Source organism: Pieris brassicae, chromosome 8 (genome assembly GCF_905147105.1).
Source record: "Pieris brassicae chromosome 8, ilPieBrab1.1, whole genome shotgun sequence".
In the NCBI taxonomy this organism is placed as follows: Eukaryota; Metazoa; Arthropoda; class Insecta; order Lepidoptera; family Pieridae; genus Pieris; species Pieris brassicae.
This window is the reverse complement of record NC_059672.1, coordinates 7,867,143-7,888,661: the sequence shown is the minus strand read 5'-3', so window position 1 is coordinate 7,888,661 and position 21,519 is coordinate 7,867,143. Positions and strand designations below refer to the sequence as shown.

The following is a 21,519-nucleotide window of genomic DNA, read 5'->3' as shown; positions in this document are numbered from 1 at the left end:
AAGTATGGGGAAACAATCTAGTACAAAGCTTCCTTACGCCTAATTGTTGTGTAATATTTTTTGAACTTGATTCATACCAATGCCTAGGCTCTATCATGTGTCGCACAGCACTGATGCTATCTTCAGTAGTCGCTGTTAAAGGACGTCCGTCACGCGGATCATCATTGAGTCTACGTCCACGCTTAAACTCGTTGAACCAATTGTAAATAGTGGCACGAGATGGGGCTTCATTAAGAAATGTTAATCGCAGCCTATCATAGCTTTGTTGTTGGGTAAGTCCACAACGAAAATCATAATAAATCATTGATCGAAAATTTTCTCACGTTAGGTTCATTTTCACGTGTAACAAGAGTTTTAGATTTGCCGCCAATTCACAAAAACAAATGACATATGAATGCAATTACTACATTAGGTTACCAAAGAGTTCTAAAATTGAAATTCAAAAAAGTTTTCATTAGCAATGTATCTCACTGGCCCGTTCTAAACATTTTCAGTGTAATAACGTATAATCTCTTTGTTCTCGATAATGGAAACCATTATCAATGGTATATAATTAATGACGGAAAAATAATTTTCAATACAGCTTTCGCAATACTCATGTTCAGAAAGAATGAGATTCAGCCGTCTCTTGTAGAGGCTGTATGGAGTGTATCCTGTATGGTGGGTTATGAGCAGCTGTGGCTCTGAGACAGCTTTCTATATCAGTGTATCTTGTGTATAATGTAAATGGAGAGAAAAGGTCACAACTTTGTATAGTCACAACAGACTCCTTCGTTAGCGAGTCGTTACGCACGCTAGCGATACATATATACTCTGATTTTTAATTCCGCTGAATTCTGACAACTTTCACATATCAGAGATTGCAAACCTTTTTGGCCATGCACATTTTTCAATTATAATACGAGTGAACATCTTAGTCTATGCGTACATATTATTTTGTTAGTGAATGTATCCATTTTATTAAGTACAATCCTCCACATCAAAGGTGGATTTACGGCGAGTGACGTATCTTTTTAAAAGAATAAAATAAAGTAATTAAACTTAATTCTATATATTGTTCATGATATTGAAATATTCGTTATTTTTTGCATTAGTTCACTTGAGTAAGTCAATATTAAGGACTTTTTTGTAGGTAAAACATAAAAAATACGAAGCATTTTATTATATTGCCCTAAATTTGGTCAAATTTGTCCCTTTTTCAGTGGCTAACTTTTTTAGTAGCAACACTTATGAAATGGCAGAATTCTACGAAATGAAAAATCAGAGTATTGCTACTTGTTATATTAGTTATAAAGTTGGTATTTAATATTGTTTATTGTAGAATTATCAGTGTTTATTATTATATATAAACTATAACTATATAAGATAGATGAAAAAAGTTAAAGGGGTAGCATATCTGACTCAAATACAAAAATATATTTAAAAAACAGTTTATTTAAATTTCCAACATCACCTTCACCTCAACAGTATAAAATATATCACCAATTAGAGTATTGCAAATCAATGGTGTAATTGTAATAATATAATAAAAAATCTATACAAAAAGTATTGTTTACGTGCCACTAGATGGCGCTGTAAAGTTTTCTTGTAAAATATTATATAAAAATAAAATAAATCAGTGGCGTTATTATAATCTTTTTAGGTCTAGGCCACAGATTTCTGTATTTATTTCATGATCATTTAATTCGTCGATCATTTCTGTCTAAGACATGTCGGTTCCACGGTGTTTTCCTTCATCGTTCGAGCGAATGTTAAATGTCCATAGGAGATCAAACCTACGACCTCAGGGATGAGAGTCGCACACTAAAGCGTCAATAAATATAGCATTGAATGAATTTATAAGCTAATATACAGACAGACAATACATTTCACCATAATCCAGATCCAAGCCCGATCCCTTTACAATAACATCTAAAATATATAATTACTATATCTTTCTCTTATGTTAATCATGAATAGTACAAGGCGGTACATATCCACCGAACATAGTTTGCAAATGCTTCGCAACTGTCAGGCAGAGGGCGTCTTGTCGCGGTCCAGCCACGACTTGGATTCCGAGAGGAATGCCTTCCGCGTTGAGACCTAGAGGAATCTGTATAAATGGAAATATATCATTTATTTCTCTATTTTAAAAAGGCATACCAATAGAACGCGACATAGAAAAAGACAAAATATAACTTGAGAAATCTCCGCTTTATAGGATATATATATATATATATATATATATATATATACTTCCCGTACCGCGTTATACAGGGGATAGAAATTACGTTAAAAAAATACAATAAAAAATGTTTATTATGGAACATAAGATACAAGTATCACTTATTCCACGTCATTAAATTTTGAATACGTAGACTTCCCTACTCGTCGGCAAAGAAGACAGAGGATGTAGGCCGAGAGAAGAAGCCTGCGTCAAAAACTCTCGTTATAGGGGGGATTACTGTACATGGATGTGTGTCAATGACAAGTGTGCACAACATTAAAACGATAAAAAAAACGAAAATATATTAAGAAATACAAATATGCAATTTAAAAATTTTATATTTTATGCAATTGTTATTGGTGACGGAACATGGTAGAGCATCTGCGCTTGAAGATAATCCAACCAGATATTAACCATGTTATTTTTATATGTCAAGAACGTGTTCATTGTCACTCTTAAATTACATAAATATATATTTGGATCAAAGAAAGTCTTTGACGAAGTTAACTCTCAATACAGTATTGAGATTTAACAGGCGAAGTCATTGTTTACAAGCAATTTTCGACTAATCTGTGACGATTCTAACCTAACATTAGTTGAGTTACATATATATTAGTTAATAATTAGAAGCGTAAACAATTATTGCACTTGAAGCCAATATGAGCCCTTTAGTTTTTAGCAGACTCAAATTATATTTTAACTCTCGTTTCCAATAATGTCCAATAACATAAGTGTCTCTTAGATTTACGAACTCTTGAATTAGTTTTTGTTAATCCAGCGTCGCAAATCCACTACCCCTAATGTTATTTTAGTTATAAGCTCATGTTTTAAACAATTAAAGCCAATTGCTATCCAGTTTAAAACAAAGTGTTTCATTTGAACATATCCATACAACAACCGCAACCGAACTTAATTAGCGTAATATTTTTTTATACACATTAATGATTATTAACATGATAATTAAACACATATTTTATACAGATTATCATCATAAAACTATTATCATACTGTCAAATAACCTATATTCATATATTTAGCATAGGTATCGTGAAAGAAATGAAATTGTCACTGTCAGTGTCAAATTTGATCTATTGTCTAACGCCCGCTAGAATTTTGATAAATTTTGGTTTATAAAATATATTAATTTTCTTTATTCAGTCGGTATAATTAATAAAACATATATATATAAAAATACAAATACTTCAATACCTGGATGGAAGGCAAATGCAGGACGTTGAATATCCCCCAGTATGAGAAATTGAAGGGCCGAAGATACAGGCTGTAGTGGTATGGCGCAGGCTGAGGTGCTGATGGGAATATTAACACACCATTTGTACCAAGGGTGTTCTGAAAATAAAATGCTGATATGTATATGTCACAGTAAAGTAGTTATATCAGAGAGTGAATTGAATTTCTAGACAGTTAATTAATAAAGATCGATAAAATATATTCAATCAAGTCGCTAAAGTTCCGTCAGACAAGTGAGTGAACGAAACGTTTAACGAGTTTCCTAAACGTTCCTAGGCAACAAGACTAACCTAACCTAACTTAACCATTTACAATAAAGCAAAATACGAAATTTCCAAGCTCTCAGTTCTTCACGATGACACCGAAATAACAATAACAAATGAAATAGTCATGGCGGAGTCTTGTTTTACATTGTTAATCAACACGCTGGCTTTCGGTCAGACAGATAGTTAAACGTTTTCGACGCTGCTTTGTTTGAATCAAAATGCTAGCGATGTTAAGGAATATCGATCTTTAATTAGAGTCTAGAGTCTAGAGATTCAATTAACACTCTGATATAACTATTTTACTGCGACATATACATTATATTATTCGTACATTGTATTACAACATATAGTTAGTTCAAAAAAAATAATTGAATAAAACAAAGCAATTACAACTTATGTACATGACTTATTTTTTATATTAAATATGAAAGGAACAAAGTATTTACATAAAATAAAAAGATGTTTATTATGGATACAAGTATCACTTATTCCACGTTATTAAATTTAAATAAGAAGACATCCCTACTCATCGGCAAAGGAGACGGAGGATGTAGGCCGAGAGAAAAAGCCGGCGTAAAAAACTCACGGTACTCTTTTAAAATAGCAAATCATCAAACAACACTTATTTTACAACAACATACCACAAGATCTTTCTTCAATTCCTCTACAAGTTTGTCTCCCCATTCTTGATTAACAGGTGGCAACACTTGGTCATCCAACACTTTTATAATAGCTGCGGCTGTAAATTCTGATTTTCCTACCAACTGCAAAAAATATGAAATTTAGGACTTTCTCCAACGGTGAAGTCGAACGAGAATCGGCGTGTATTAGAATATAGTTAAGAAACATACATATATATTTAATTTAAATCTAAATTACCCAGACGTAAGCACTTGGAACGGCTTACTACGGGAATGAAATTACACGCTCTGGTCACGTGACCATTTTCATACAGTTACTGTTGTAGAAAAGTTGTTTGAAGTCCCAACACATGAACATTAATTTGCGTTGTACGCAAATGTTAATTGTTAAAATCCTATTAAATGCTTTATACATTGCATAAAACTTAGTTTTAATAACATAATTAAATTATTATATTTAAGAATTCCCAAGTAAATAGAATCCTTAGAATGTACAGAAAATTGTATTAAAATAAAAGTTTGTATACTAGGGAATTATAAATACGTTTTGTCTAATTTACTAAATTTGCGAAATAGTCTAGAATCCAGGCCTGTAAAAGTTACTAAATTAGGAAAATAGTCATTCTACCTTCTTTCCCAATTCCGTTAATCCGTGAACCTCTCCCACATTATCGAGAAGCAGACTTGCAAAGCGTTCGTTCTCTTTAGTCATAGCATGCCTCCATAACGTGTACATATAATTAAACCCACTGTGGTAGTACGGAGTGGGGGAACTGGGGCATTCGTCGGATAGACGCTTTATTACTCTGCAATATTTAAAAATTAGCCAGATAGTTATTATTATCGATGCCAGTGCGTCGATCAGTGAGCAAATGAACTCAAGGATCGGTAAAACAATTATAATTGATGTGTGTTTTGTGTGTACAATATGTGAAGTCATATTTTCTTGTATATTTTAAGTTTACAGGTTGTTGCGGATCCTATAGTGACATATAGCTCATTCTCGACTCCACTTGAACACACAAAATGTATTACATTCTAATTAAACAAATGACATCGTGTTCTCTTATTAAATAATCTCTAATATAACATTATTATTTTTAATTAAAATATATTTTTTAATCATTTAATGATGAGACATTGATCATACCTACACTTGTAACCCCACCAAAGATATATTCGAAAACTTGCAAAGCTCATGTAAAGGAAAATCTGCACCGGTTCACGTACATACGTACGTATAAGTGACGTACGTATACGTCATTTCAATAGTTATATTTTTATATTAAATAAAAATATTTCTATCCATTGCTATTGTATTATCAAGATAGTTCAATGTATTGAACGATTATTTATTTCTATATGCTGTATAAAGATCATATAAGTTCGTGTTGTTAATAAACTGTTTTTAAATCAAAACGGAAAGATTAAACTTACAAAATCACTATTTATGATTTGCAAATACCTTCTCATTGCTTTTCTCAGTTCAGAACAAACAGGGCTCACGCGGAGATCCTTGGCACACTCCGTGTAGAAATATTTCACGTCCTACAAATGAATAAAAATTTATTTGAAAATTTGGTTTCAACTCTAACAATACGAAACCAGTAACATGTTTTTATTACTGAATTTTAATATAATATTCAAAATATGTTAAAATCAGTTTATAAATGATGAAGGTACTAGTGTAACCTAATCTTGGTTTATCGCCGGTAGCAATATGCTCTGAATTTTTGACTATTTTTTAGTTTGTAACATGAAATATGACTTAAATGAAAATTTGCTATGGACCAATGACAAGATTATATCATCCATATATAACATTAGAATATGAAACTGCAGATAAAGTACGTGCGCGAACGTATACGTTCGTAGACTTACGTACGGTATCATTTGTGATCTGTAATTCTACTAATTTATCGCGAATTGTCGATGAGGATTCATATAATTTACCTTAATATCAATTTTCTTATCCAGGTCGAGTAGATCCGCCTTATCTGCGGCTACGACTTTAGTGAGAGGCGCTAGATCTTCCAGGTGTTTACTTACAAAGCCAATCGATGCCATTGTAGGGTTCAGACCAGTTCGGAGTACAGATCCTTTGAATATAAATATAATTTAATATTCTTTAATTGAATATGACAACTGAAAACTTAATATAAAAACTACTACTTTTTAACTAGTGTTGCAAGCCTACAACAAAAACATACCTTTAAGACTGGTGTGACCAGCTGTAGGATTGAGGCCATAAAGTCCAGAGTAAAATGCAGGCATACGAGTCGAACCACCAATATCGGAACCTGAAATAGGAAATACAAAAACTGATTTTTTTTTTGTTTTTCCAATGATATTATATAATTCTACAATATGCAGAAAAATGAGTTATGTGGTATGCTTGCTTGTTTAAATAGTCTGAACAAATAAAATATTTTACAATTCTTACACAGCGATATGGGGCTAGCAAGGGCTGCGCAAAGAGCGGCTTCACCACCACTAGAGCCTCCGACAGTTCGCCCTGTATGGTATGGATTGTTAGTCTGTCCGAACAACATATTGCGTGTTTCTTGCCTGAAACATATACACTGAGTTAAATTCTTCTGGAGCACTTGGAATTCGTTAAAATAGATATTCAGTAAATTTTTATCCCAGCTCACCATTTATTAATCTCTGGTACATTCGTGACAGCTACAGGTATCGCTCCGGCATTTCGCAACAGACGTACGCATTCCGCGTCCTCAGTTGCACGTGCGCCGCTTCTAGCGGTCACACCGAGTGTATGTAACATACCAAGTACACCGTGGCTCTCTTTCGCCGTGAATGGAACGCCTAATTTAATTTACATTTATTTACTAAATAATTATATATAATCCATTCTGTTTTTTATTATATTTATTCAACCAGGGAGAACACACAGCATATATGGGTTGTGGGCTTTTTTATATAAATTACAAAAAGCAACACCCATTATTACAACTATTAGTTGTTGTATGTAGCTTTAATAATTAAAGATGTTGTTATTAAATTATTTGCTTCTAGGTGCATATTCTTTACAACTTTCACAGTTGTAATTGTCACTAACTCACCTAGGAAGGGTTTCTTCTCAAATTCCTCATCTGACAAGCCCTTTTCTATCATTCTATCCACCTCCTCAGCATCTTTTAACGCATCCTCAAATCTCTCATCAGTTATTGCGTTTAAATAAGGATTCACCTATTAAAGTAGTAACAATTCTTAATTACTTTGTGGACTCAGTTTCCGCACTTAGACAGTGAAATAGGTCCGTTTTAATTAAATATTTTTTTAAATGATGCACCTAAATAAGGTCCAAGGTAATGAGGTCCAGCTAGTTAACTGGATTAATAATTACCTCAAATTTAAAATGGACCAATTTTTGACCTAGTTTGGTGTAACTCTTATGAAATTTATATTTTATAATTTTAAAGATGTTGCTAATTAGATATCATTATATATTAATTTAAAAATAAACAACTGATGAAACATACAATTTTAATCCTTTCAATGCAAGTGGCCACTAAATCTCTCGACTTTAATTCCTTATTTCTTATCTTTGCCGCCAAAGTCACAGCACTTTCTTTAAGCAAATTATGTTTTTTCTCCAATGATGGTATTGTTCTACGCTGTCCATCCCAGTATAATGAAAATAGAAAATCTATGCACATTTCCAGATACAAGCGAAAGCAGAAAAATAATTGCTTCAATAAGCTCATGGTGACGCCTTTCAAAATCTTACTTGTTTTATTATTGCAACCCTGAAATTATAAATTTTTTATCAATAATTTGTAAATTACAAAGTAATGTTTGCCACTTAGAGATATTAAATGAATACACAAGAATGATTTAATATTGTTATCGCTTAGGTAAGGTTACGCTTGTGAGCAAACTATTTATTATCTTTGCATTATTCTATAAGTAAAGGCTGTACATACAATCGCTTATTAGAAAATTATGTGTCTTGAATTATGAAACAAACTGGGTTCATCTAAGTCAAACTAGTGCTCACTATTCACATGAGAGTACTAATCTAAATTAAAACTTGTTTTAGCAGTAAATAATCTTTATGATATTAGCAAATATGTTGTTTTATCTTACCTCTTTCTTATTGTCTGTCTTTATAGATTTATCTTTTTCTAATGACATAATAAATATATGGAATTACCTAAAGAAAATAATACATAAAATGTCGGATTAAGTAGACAATAAAATCTAATTAAAACAGAAATATATTCATACTAGTATATTATCACTTTACAAGAAACAAAGTCCAATCATACGACGAATGGCGGCCTTTTTAATTAATTCTCTTCTGCATTGGCCATTGACTTATGACTCTAAAACTGTACATATACGTATAAAACTGTTTCAAAATTTTTCTTGAAAGTCTTGAAACTTTCCATTGAAATATCGGGATTAGAAATTAATAACACACAAACAAGACAATAAAGTCACAATGCACAGAACTAGAAAATATAACATCACAGAATAAAATACTCTGAACCATAGTATATAAAAAATCATTTGCATTGGGCAATAAACGTCGTGGAATTGCTGCAGGCTGTAGTTGTCTACAAAGCAAGCCTATTTAGATTAGATTCATCTGGAAATTTCAATCTGAAGATTTACTCTTATCATTCTGTAACTCTATAACTGTTTTACGGGACATATTACGGGGCCTTATACTGAAGCGTATAAAAGGGCCATACGCTACTGCTTCAGTGCATAATTGTGTCCATTGTGATAATTAATTAAGGTTGTCAGGCGTTATAACACAACAGAATTTGTATGTATTTTTAAACGGAAACTTTCTTAATACCTACCTATTAAATTCCGGTTAGGGTCCCTATTTCGCATCTGTTATTCTCGAGCGCCCGTCGACGGGCACGTCACACTACGTTGAATACAATAATACGTACGTGGCTAATTCAAAAATTTAAATACATTAAACGTTTCTTGTAAATATTATTCGTCGCTGTCGAGCTTCAGCAGCTTCAACGGTTTCTGTAGCTCTTTGGGACGCCATGTAACTCGCCTGCTGAAGACGTCGAGCTTCAGACTGTTCAGGTGTCTCTGCAACCCGTTGAGATACTCAGCGTGCTGTTGACGCCTATCTTGAGACTGCTCTGGTGTCTCGGTAGCTCTATGAGCTGCCTGACGCTCTGCCTATTTAAGGATTCGCAGTTCGGCTTGTGGAAACGTCTGGTTAAGTCTAGGTACTTTCATAGTTCGAGCTTTATTAGAGCTGTAAAAAAGATTAGAATTACGCTTTCGCGGTATAATTGATAGTACGTGCTTGTTCTACAATTCCAAATTATACAGTACGGTAATACTGTAACATAATAGTAGCTATGTTTAAACTTTAAAATGCATTACGGCAAGTTTATTTAATTAAAATTATAGCTAAATACATATTGATATAATTAAAATAAAAATTAAGTATATTTTTGCACCTGTAACTACTACGAAAAAAAAACCTGCCAGTAACTAACCATGTGCCTTAATTACTTTAAGTACAATTCGTTAAAACCCAAATGGCTAGTGCTTTGAAAATTCGCAAAACGGACACCGTCAATAACGTCTGCCCTCACGCATTTTCCCGTGTTCGGGTCGCGCACTCAACCATGAGCGACTACTTCCCGGTTCCTCCAGCCTAGCCGCCATGCCTAGGATATTTGATATTTAGATATTTTGGACAATTCACACATCTTTATAAATTGTAGCCGTATGTTACATAGTAAATGTGATATTCTGATGTATAAGCTATATTAAAGAGTAACAAATATCCATCCATATTTAAAAAACTCTCGCGTTTATGATATTATAGTAGGATGTATCAAATGTGTTTTTAATTCACATGAAAAAGGGGAAGAAAATTAGTTTAGAAAATAAAAGCCACCAATATTTTTAATAATTCTAAATATTTACAGCCAGTAAAATCAGATTCTTTAACGAAATATTCACCTTTAACCTTACTTTACAATCGACACAATCGACAATCACATGACATAAGGTACATATATTTTTTCCATGCCAGAAACAATAGATGTACGAAAATCTTTTTGACGTATATCTATTATTTCTGGAACACAAAAAGTATCGCCTACGCTTTGTTTTTAAGTGCACAAGGCATTATGGCGCCGCCGAATTCTTTTTCTAGATATTTCGCAACTTCAAGACACACCGCATCGTTGTATGGTGTTGAAAGGACTTGAAGTCCCAATGGTAATCCTCTGCTATTGGTGCCCAGGGGAACCTGTCAAAAAATTAAATTATTTCTTAATTTTATTATTAGAAGACGCCCAAAAGGGGTACTTTGCCTTTGTCAACGTTTTTTGGCCTTTGAAAGAGGAGTATACTCTTTTTTCAAACAATTGGAGGTCGTATCTCCGAGGGAAGATTCCACGATTCCACAGTTCGCTGGTTGCCAAAATAATGTCTTGTGAAGCGGACCGTGGTTGACGTCCAACCATCAAGGATTCACATAAAATAATATACGACACTTAAAGATTTACTGGATCATTCAAAAGCAAAAGCAGTGTTGGTCTAGTGGCTTCAGCGTGCGACTCTCATCCTTGAGGTCGTAGGTTCGATCCCAGCTGTGCACCAATGGATTTTCTTTCTATGTGCGCATTTGACATTCGCTCGAACGGTGAAGGAAAACATCGTGAGGAAACCGGCTTGCCTTAGACCCAAAAAGTCGACGGTGCGCTTCAGGCACAGAAGGGTGATCACCTAATTGCCTATTAGATTAACAAATGATCATGCATTGTCTTCTACTTAAAGTAATATATATTTTTTTTATAATACATAGTCACTCATGCTTTGCTGTGCGTCACGTATATACGTCACGTGTATATACATATAAAATACTATTTACCTGAGTAGCTGGATGTTTGAGCGCATTGACGATACCAAAGTAGGCAAAGTTATAAGGTCGAAGGTAGAATGAGTAATGATACGGAGCAGCGTGTGGCGCGCTCGGCATCAGAAGAACTCCATTGTCACCAAGTTTGTTCTAAATAAATCCCAAATTAAGTACAATTTATTACAGACATTACTTAAACTACAATCTCTATATTTATCTCCCAAATTTTATTTTGCTCCCAAAACTTCGACGTAAATTATAATAATCGCGTATATATTCGTTAAATAACTATTATTTTAACAAAATCGTCGTGTATATACTTTTGTAGATAAGCATATTTATATTGTTTTTGGTACAGTCTTGTGTAAGACGCACAAAGTTATCGCACATGGCGTATACTGTGGTACTCAATTCGATTTCCATAACCACTCAGTGGTGGATTTACTAGCAGGCTGAGTAGGCTGCCTAGGGCGGCAGATTTTTGGTGCGCCAAATTTGGGAACCGATATTTTTTGTTACCTCATAGAAATCAAAAAGATTTCTGCACGATTGTATAATTTTGTGGTTAATAATCATAGGATTCATAGTAAAATCTGGTACATGACAATTGTAGAGGCAAAGGTGGCAAAGGTAACTTCACAGCCTATAAGTTGAAAATATATAAATGCGAACCTACCTACGAACATATATTATATTACGTATACACGTCTGGGTATATTCAATACAAAGTTGTTAAGAGATAAGATCTTACAGCCAGATCATCTTTCAGCTCCTGTGTGATTTTCTCCGCCCACACGCTGTCCAGTTGAGGGAACGCTCTCAGCTCCAGACACCGCAGTATTAGGAAGAGACAGTGCTTGCTTATTCCTATGAGCTGAAAATAAGACGTCATCATCATCAATTGCTGTGCCGCCACTTATGGCCTTCACCATCGCAACCGAATTTCGAACTCCTATTATTTCAAGGTCCTTCATGTCCAAACCACTAGCATTTTATGAATTGGACGATGTTGTCGCATACGAATACGCTAAAAGCTCGCTTAAAATATTCCGGCAGGCATTCTTTTGCATCTGTTTTGTTGTTTTTAAAAGCATAAAGAGATTTTATATTTCTTGTCAGTGATGGGTAGGAAATAAGGCGTGGTTGATAAAATCAATGAAGTTGTACGCTGTCGTATTGGCGTTGACAGTGAAATTACTGAAAGAGTTTGATTGCCGGCGAAACAATTGACGGATTAACACGCCCCGAAGGCTGATCATTTACTTTCTTTGGTACCACGGGACTTGTTTAAGATGACATTATATATTGGTATATACTGAAAAATTTGTAATATAACTTACCTTTTTACCCATTTCAGCCCACGCATTGAGTTCTACATCACTGTTGGTCGCCAGCTTGAAATAGTTCCCAGGCTCCTTGCTCATCCAGTAACTCCATAACCGGTACATGTAGTCAAAACCCTTGTGATGATACGGCTCAACTTTCACTTTAAGCTTCCCTCTAAGGTTCTCAACGACCCTGAAAACGAAAATCACTTAAAGTAATTTCATTTAAAAAATAACTAATCTCTGTGATACCGATATATAATTCTAAGACACAAAATAAGAAAATTAACAATCACTTCTAATGACACCTTTGTTATAAGGTATTGAATATATCAGCAAAAACATCGTAATTCGTAAGAATTAATATAACATATCATTAATCTTGAATCGACAAAACCGAAGAAAGGCTGTATGTGAAAGAGAAATGAAAAACAGAAGATATGTATTCTTCTTAAATATAGGTAAGGAGACGCAGAAAAGCTGCCCGCAGAACAGACGGAAAATAACAAACGGCTTAAATATAAAGGACTCCTCCTTCCTCTAACTTCGATTTTGTTCCCTATGAAGTAGAGACCTTTGAGCCATGGGGTTCATGATGTAAAGCTAATTAAAGATTTAAGTTGGCGCCTAGTTGAACCGGAGACCCCAGAGCTGGTGCTCTCCTCGCTGAACAAATTTGTTTTAATTAATTGATAAATAGATAATTTATCAATTTTATTAATATGACGTCGGTAGGTAAAAAGAGAACAATATAAAAAAATACTTTTGATATTTATTATATGTACATGTATATATAGTACATATAAAAGACAATGTAGCAAACGAAGACATTTCGGTCCTTTTTTCTAATGCCTAATAATTCTTGACTGCACAATAAAGAGAATAAAAAAATATCTAGTAATTATAATTATAATACTAAATCAAAATTTAGACATAATGGTAAGTCTTTCCGTAGGTAGCAACAGTAGCAGGAACAATAGTAGGTACTCACTTCATTATCGCTTCTGTCATTTCTGATCGCAATGGGCTGACTAGACAATCGCTGCTCGAATCCAAATAATAAAACTTTACGTTCCTTAAATTTATTTGTCTGTCCAAATTTAATTTATCAGCTTTTTGGGCCGTTATTATCTTGGTGAGAGGAACTAAATCTTCGACATGCTTGGAGATGAAGCCCAGACAGAACATGGATTCTTCGTTGCCCTCACGAAAGAGGACGCCTATAAATATATTGTCTTTAATTACTGTATATTAAAAAACACGCTTGTCTCGAGGCATACTTAAAAATTTAGTCATATTTATGTAACCTTAGAGAAAGATACGCCCTTGACTAGCGAACTGATACAGATACCGGCAATCTTCTTGAACAAATGTCTTTGCCTGCGATTTTTAGGACTGGGGGGGGGGGGGGTTATGACGTGGCGATCGCGCGATTGGTAAACCAGTTGACGTTAATGTCCCGCGCTGGGTACGATGCGCAAACTTTCCCCCACTCCCGTGTTTAATGCTCAAGAAGTTTGCCGGTATCTGTAGCCAATGTAAATTTAGAACCAATTGTCATATTTTCTGTTGACGTTCATAAGTGTACTTGGTTAGAATAAGTTATTTTGAGTTTGAGTTTGATTGGCTCCGAATGTTTGGTACATATTCGTTACTAACTTCTCTTATTAATAAAAAATAACTAAATCAAAATGTATCATTTTAACAATAGACTTATGTTTCTTTTCATCAAAGCGTTTCAATTGGACAGAAAGAAACGAAATACTTATTTTGGAATGAAGAATTATTTTCACGTTAAACGAACGTGGGAACGTGGTCGCGCGTGGTGGCGACCGTTTGTCGCGCTCCCTACAAGAACTTACATTAATGCAGACCACATTGGTTTTGAAATGTCCACGATTTCTATGTCAAATAAAAAAATCAAAAATATTTTAAAAAATCTAAATTTCTTAGCACGAACGCTTACCTATAATTATTAAAATTTTAAAAATGTGGCATAAGCACTATGGTTTTTTTAAATTAATATTACCTCTCATACAAGTTGTGTTAGCGGTGGGGTGGTGTCCGAACATTCCACAGTAGAAGGCGGGCATCCGAGTTGAACCTCCAACATCAGAACCTATACAATAAAATAATTTAACTTAAACACTTCATACCAATTATATATACGGAGGCTGCAATTTCCCCTGTACTAGACTATCTAAAGTTAGTAATTCTTTTTAATAAAATTCCAGAGGCTCTTTTAGCCTTTTATTAAATTTAAGGAATGTATTAAAGAAAAGCTGTGTAAAAAGGCTTACTACCAAGTTAACGATTATCTAGTTGATAAAAGGGCCTGGGACTAGTGCTAGACAGGCTTCTTCTTATTAATTTGAGATATTTGTTTTAAAATAAATGTTGTTTGATTATTTGATATTTTATAAGAGTACTGAGAGTTTTTCACGCCGGCTTTTTCTCTCGGCCTCCTCCTACATCCTCTGTCTTCTTTGCCGATGAGTAGTGTTGTCTGCGATTCAAATTCAATGACGTGGAATAGGTGATACTAGTATCTTATGTTCCATAAGCAACATATTTTGATATATTTATTTTATAACATTAATATTATAATGAGGACATTAGCTTCCATTTGTAATGTATTATCATACAAGTTATCTTCAGATACGCAAGTATCCCATTTAAATCGACTCCATTTAAGATTTTGATGAAACGTGTACTGTTACCTAAGTTGAAGTATTAAGTATAGTATATCATGGGATCGGACGTATGCCTATGCCTATGCCTAAGAAATAAATAAAGATCCATCTGAAATCTTGCTTTTTGGTCGGTTTTAAAGGTGTGGGTTTCAACAGTTCAAATCTGTTTTAAGGCTTTAAACGTAGGTCGGAAATCAAATTATGACAGAGTGAAATCACCGTTGGAGAAAGAAAATACATAATCATAACATAATGGTGTCTTAAAACTACTGAAAGATTTTTATTAATTACCAAGTTATTAATCTCAATTTATCTACCGTCATCATACCATTTAATGGTAGCTCAGTTAAGTTTTGGCTATCACTATATCACTATGTGGATCCAGCTGCCCACTGAAGTACTACCAAACTAATTTGATTTAAGGTCAAGAAGAGACCGTGCTAATTCTTAAAAGTCCAGCAATGCATTTGCGAGCCTTTTGGCAATGTGAGTATCCATGGACGCCGGTATCACTTACAACCAGGTCTCCTGCCCGTTTGCCTGCTGTTGCATAAAACAAAATGTACTTACAAAGACTAATAGAAGTTGCATAAGTGGCAGTAAGGGCCGCTTCAGCGCCGCTGGAACCACCAGGAGTTCTGCCCGTGTGTTGAGGGTTAACTGTCATACCGTACACTGGGTTACGTGTCTCTTGCCTGAAAATATAATATCAATTCAATTTCTCTATTCATATGAGTTTTAAGAGTTTTCTTTCGATGTGCTTAGAGTAGTTTTCGCCTAGAGCTTTTAACGTGCGACTCCATCCTGAGGTCGAGGCGTACGGTACGGATGACATCGTGAGGAAAACGACATGCCTTTGACCTAAACAGTCAACGGCATATGTCAGATACAGTACTTGCTTATTAGATAAATACCACAAAACAGATATACAATCTGAGGCCCAGATCTATAAGGCAGTTGCGCGAGTGGATTTTTAAAGATGTGCTTGAATGTATACAATGTAATATATAATATAATACAATAACATATAATATGTTATTATATACTTATATTCAAAATCTATATCTTAGTGGGCAAATTACCAGCTTAGTAATTATTACTTTATTAGCTTAGTTTTCTCATCAGAGAGGACTTATTTCCTAACCAATTCGACTCATGGTCCTTCAAGAAAAAAGCGTACCGATTCTTAAAAGGCCGGCAAAGGACTTGCGAGCCTTCTGGTAATGTGAGTGTCCATGGACAGCGGTATCACTAAACATCAAGTGAGCCTCTTGTCCGTTTGCCTCTTATTAAATAAAATAAACACTTTTATTAAACGTGAAATGTTTCTTGCCATATTGGAATGATATACGATTAGTACATATAAATACGACACACATAAATTCATACGTTAATACAACTAAAGATATATGTACTCTATACTCAAATATACTTACAAAAAATTTAAATCTAAAACCCCGTGTCGTATTGCACAAAAGAACAAATACACGTTTTTTAACATTCGTTTCGTAATCAAAATTACATTATATGATTGAGCAAGTAAAAAATTAAGCAAAGATTGGAATTGACGCCTGGTATTCTCTACCAGGCGTCAATTCGTTACCGTAGAGCTGGTACTTTCTTCGGAACAAAGAATTTGTTCTGCATAGTTAAATTTAATTTCTCCTCTCTCTCAACAAGTCTCGTTGTCTTTAAGTAGGTCAGCCTTGTGAGGTCAATCTTCAAAACCGCGAACAAAAAGTATTCATGTGAAAAATGTTCGATTGTAATATTATTTTATAACAGGCGTACCATTCACAATGAACGCCGCAACAGGAATTGTAACTGTATTCATACATAAATACCCCTATAGACATTCGCCGAACTTCACACCTCAACCATACCCAAAAAATGCTTGGGGATACAGTATTCCTATATCGAACACGCCACAGGACACGACCAATACATAGACTACAATTATAAATATGTGTATGGTTACGTGAGTGCCTTTTTTCTTGAGATTCAGACGGGGGTCACTGAGGATTCACCGTCAGTACGCTGTGCAGGTTTTAAGCCTTTGGAATGATAAATTGTGTAGAACAAAGCGGATAACCACACATTTCCTTATACTGATTTATTGTGTAAAACTTACCATATTAAAAGTTCTGGTAGGTTAGTTGCGGCTAAGGGAATGGCACCTGCTTCTCTCAACCTTATGATGGCCTCACTGTCTTCTACAGCTCTTTCGTTCCTGCGACTCCAGAGCCCAAGGGTCAAAGGCATGCCTTTCCATGCTTGACTCTCTTTCATTGTGAATGGTACGCCTGGTAAAAGACATCATATTACAATCGAACATTTTTCACATGAATACTTTTTGTTTGTGGTTTTGAAGATTCCATAGGAAGTAGTTTAGGGATTTAGTATATGGATCTGTGGTTGTCGGTTTGAAACGCAGCTAGTCACTAATAGATTTTTCTTAATAATAAAAATAATAGCCATTTAATTCAGACACTTTTACATGGCGCAAATAATTGCCTTACCGATATAGTAAACATCGTTAGAAAATTTCCATATTCAGATCAAGTGACAACGTGTATCGGGCACAGAAGGCTGATCACCTACTGAACAGACAGAGAACAGACAATGAAACAGATACAGAGTCTGCCTCTCCTACCGTAGCAATAATTAGGTTAACTTGCTACTACTTTGGAGTTAGGATCGTATAATCTATGAAGACCTACCCAGGAACGGTTTCTTTGCCATGTGTTCAGAAAGGCCAGCGCTGACCTGCCGGTCTACTTCTCTAGCCTCGTTTAGGGCATCTTCATATCTTTCTGTTACAACTGCATTTAAAATTGGATTCACCTAAAAAAAGAGTTTTCTTAAACGTTAGATTATTTTTAAATTTTAATTTCTGATTCAAATCCTTAATTTTAATATAATTTGTGAAGAAAAATATTTGTGCTGGCTTAAGCGAATTTCGAGGGAAATTAAAATTAATGTACATAATAATCTGTGGTCTCGTAGCGAGATGTCATATAGCCTATGATAGTAGCCGATTATGTAACTATACTTTATCAGCTATACTTTTTAATTTCTTCAGTATTTTTATGTAATATCAAACGGGTTAGCAAAACCTGCCTTAAGAAACGCTCAGTTATGAATCGACGGATGTCTAGTAATAATAATCCAGCTGTTTAGGTACCTGTTTTATCCTCTCAATAACGGCTTTAACCAGATCTTCAGATTTCAATTGCTTCGACTTAATCTTCTTTGCTAAGGATACAGCACTTTCTGTGAGAAATGCGTGCTTTTCGTCCAAGTCTGGCAACTTTGTATTCTTGCATTCCCAGTATAAGGAGAATACAAAATCTATTATCGTGTCCAGGAAGAGTCGTATACGAGAACACAACGCTCGGAGAATTGACATTTTGATGATCTGAAAAATATAATAATTTTTAAAAACTTTTTTCTCTTCACAATACTGCAATTTACAGAAGTGTTGCAGGTATTGACTGTATTTGTGAGAGGCTGCCTATAATAGCAATATAGCCGTCCTGCGGTAAGGGAGCGTTCAAGTATTACGTAACGAATTAGGGGGGGGGGGGGGGGGGTGATTGAATTACGTGTTATTGTTAATATTATTTTCTATTGAACGCTACCTAATTGAAGATAATAGCTGCCCACGACACGGAATCCTAGTGTAAGAGCACTTTCACTTTTAACTAAATAAACATAAACAACAAGAAATAAACCATTATGTCTTACAAAATCAATGTAAACTTAATCCTAAACTGTTTAAGAATATAAATTACACGATTTTTTGTATTACATATAAAGTAATATCTATTTCCTAATTAGTTTGTAAGAACCCTTCCGCTGGCCAAGGATCTCCAGCTATCCCTGTCATGGGAACCTGAATCCAGCTCGGGCCAGCTGTTTTTGTATCACCTCGTGACCGGACTTCCACTCCATCGTTTCCAACTGGGTTGCCCTTACGGTCCATCGATCGTCTGACAGTATTGCTGTATGCATCTGCCATCTCGATTTAAGCTTTAGATCAATGTTTAGAGCATCGACCATCCTTTTTAATTATGTAAAATAAAGTTTTTATATCTTCCTTATTTTCTCATGTATTCTTGTGATGGGATTTTTTTATAGAAAAGTACGCCTTAGCAAACAGGCAGGAGGCTCATCTGATGTCAAGTGATACCGCCGCCCATGGACACTCTCGACGCCAGAGGGGTCACGAGTGCTTTGCGAGTCTAATTGGTTCGAAAATACTTCAGTGGGTAGCTGGATGCACATAGTGGTGGTGCGTGGCAAAAACTGCTTTAGAAATCGCTCAGTTGTGGAACGGCGGACGTCAAGGTAATACGGATGGAATTTCGTATTCTGCCTCGACGTCCGATGATGAAACTCAGCTACTGCTGGTATTAGGTAATCCGAACAACTTAGGAAGTTGGCTAGATTAGGCTTCCACGTGAAAAATAATAGCTGGTAAAAATAATAACAAATAGATACAATACTTTGTTTATTACCAACACACAAATAAACAGTATTTACTATCTTCTTAAACTACATAGTAATAATTATAATAATTAAAAATTAATAAAAAGAAAATTAAAACAAATTTTAACAGTTTAATCCCTGTGACATACCTTTAATGATGGCATTTCCTCGTGTATTGCAATACTTATTCGTTGAGCAAGGAAAGCACCAGCACTGCAGTCACTGGTGCAACCAGGCGCAAACTTAAATCTTTAAATTGCACATGAACTCCACGGCCCAAGAGTCTCTACTCCAAAGGGAACAAAATCAAAGTTGAAGGAAAGATAGATTATGATTAAACTGCGTGTCGTGAATCAGTCGAGCGTCCAAAGTATAACAAGTTTGTCAACTTACGCCATTGTGATGTATAATTGACCGCATCACCTTCACCTCAAGGAAATCCAGTTTTTAACTTTAAGTCAAAACATTGAGTTTAATTATTGTAAAGATATCTCAGTTATTATGTACTGGATTTACGGGGTAGTACAGCAAAGGTACACTACTGCCACAGGGATCTTTTAAAATATGTTTTAATTTTCTGTTTATGCATTTGTAATTATTATTATTAGTATGTAAGTTAAGATATTGTATAACCCGTATATAAAGAAAATTATACCAACCATGATTTAGTGCTTAACGGTTTATCTTTATTTATAAACCTTTGCGTGTTACCGTGTTACAGTAAGTAAATTGGGACGATTTTCATGAAACTTTATGTGTTTAAGTAGATTCAAGAATGGTTTAGATTTGCAATTAGATTTTTTTAAGATGACAGTAACACCTGTATATACAGGAAACGGCTGTTGGTCTGCTTGTAGTCCCTAAAACTGTCCCTTTGGCTCACTAAAAGGAAGAGTTTATTGTCTTACCTAGGAGCTTCAACCTATAATTATAATATTAAGTTTCCTTTCTACCAAACAAATCATAACCAATATTAATCTTTATCTAATTTTGTTTCAATATTATGAAACTAGATATGTTCCACAAAAATAAAGGAAGTATAGGTAATTGCATAATCTGTGGTTGCATCGACTGCAACCAGAAGCAGAACATTGCCCAAGTAACATATTAGTTCATTAACCTCGTTTATACTAAGTTTCATATAAATCTATATTTTATGAGAATTTTTATTATTTATTCAAAATAAGCCAAATATTTTTTGTGTACTTATTAGTCGAAAATTAATACGATTTGTTATGTTTTGTACTAAAAACTTATATTTATATTGTATATTTAACAACATGTTGTATTTTTGAACATGTGTCGTATAACATCGTATACATAAACAAAATTGAATCAATTAACCTTAATTTAAATATTCATACTTACCTATTATGACTATTAAACACTAGTTTTCTTCAACTCGTACTACTACGTAAGAATTATGAATAAATTAAATCCTCAGATGTAAACTAAATAATTATTAAGCGAACAATGTGCACGAATAAAATATCTAATTATATATTTTAAATAAATCATATAATTAATAATAAAGAAGTAGCAACTCACTTATTTTTAATTTACAATATTAATTAATCTAACGATTCATTCGCGGTGAAATCATATATACATTTATTACGTATCACGCCAGCAAAGTATGTAACCTGACTGACGACTAACAGAAAGGTAAGCATATGTATGCCTGTCGGCATTTTACTAATATGCATAATTTGTAATAAATAAATACTATTATTTACATATTCATTTTTATCTTTAGACAAAAATTATGT

General features: G+C 34.3%; 2 protein-coding genes across 6 annotated transcripts; both read right to left on the bottom strand.

The window, feature by feature from the left end:
* Positions 1–1,414: 1,414 nt before the first annotated feature.
* On the bottom strand, positions 1,415–8,804 carry LOC123713436 (fatty-acid amide hydrolase 2-B-like). Its single transcript, XM_045667102.1, has 13 exons — positions 8,613–8,804; positions 8,472–8,538; positions 7,865–8,131; positions 7,445–7,571; positions 7,016–7,187; positions 6,805–6,929; positions 6,572–6,661; positions 6,315–6,460; positions 5,827–5,909; positions 4,990–5,167; positions 4,362–4,484; positions 3,416–3,553; positions 1,415–2,092 (listed from the first exon to the last, which is right to left on the bottom strand). Exons 2-13 carry the CDS (start codon positions 8,517–8,519, stop codon positions 1,946–1,948), a joined length of 1,644 nt encoding a protein of 547 aa, XP_045523058.1. The 5' UTR covers positions 8,520–8,538; positions 8,613–8,804; the 3' UTR covers positions 1,415–1,945.
* Positions 8,805–10,262: 1,458 nt separating this feature from the next.
* On the bottom strand, positions 10,263–21,394 carry LOC123713624 (fatty-acid amide hydrolase 2-like). Of its 5 annotated transcripts, none has more exons than XM_045667383.1 (12): positions 21,299–21,385; positions 21,119–21,160; positions 18,444–18,677; positions 17,980–18,103; positions 17,391–17,562; positions 15,830–15,954; positions 14,596–14,685; positions 13,558–13,786; positions 12,582–12,759; positions 11,993–12,115; positions 11,254–11,391; positions 10,263–10,629 (listed from the first exon to the last, which is right to left on the bottom strand). In XM_045667383.1, the coding sequence occupies exons 3-12, from the start codon at positions 18,666–18,668 to the stop codon at positions 10,477–10,479; spliced, it is 1,557 nt and encodes a 518-aa protein (XP_045523339.1). In that variant the 5' UTR covers positions 18,669–18,677; positions 21,119–21,160; positions 21,299–21,385; the 3' UTR covers positions 10,263–10,476. The 5 variants fall into 5 exon arrangements, with proteins under 5 accessions (XP_045523339.1, XP_045523335.1, XP_045523334.1 ...); XM_045667379.1 differs by lacking the exon at positions 21,299–21,385 and adding an exon at positions 20,410–20,616 and having other exon boundaries at positions 21,119–21,258; XM_045667378.1 differs by lacking the exon at positions 21,299–21,385 and adding an exon at positions 19,900–20,036 and having other exon boundaries at positions 21,119–21,256.
* Positions 21,395–21,519: the final 125 nt, after the last annotated feature.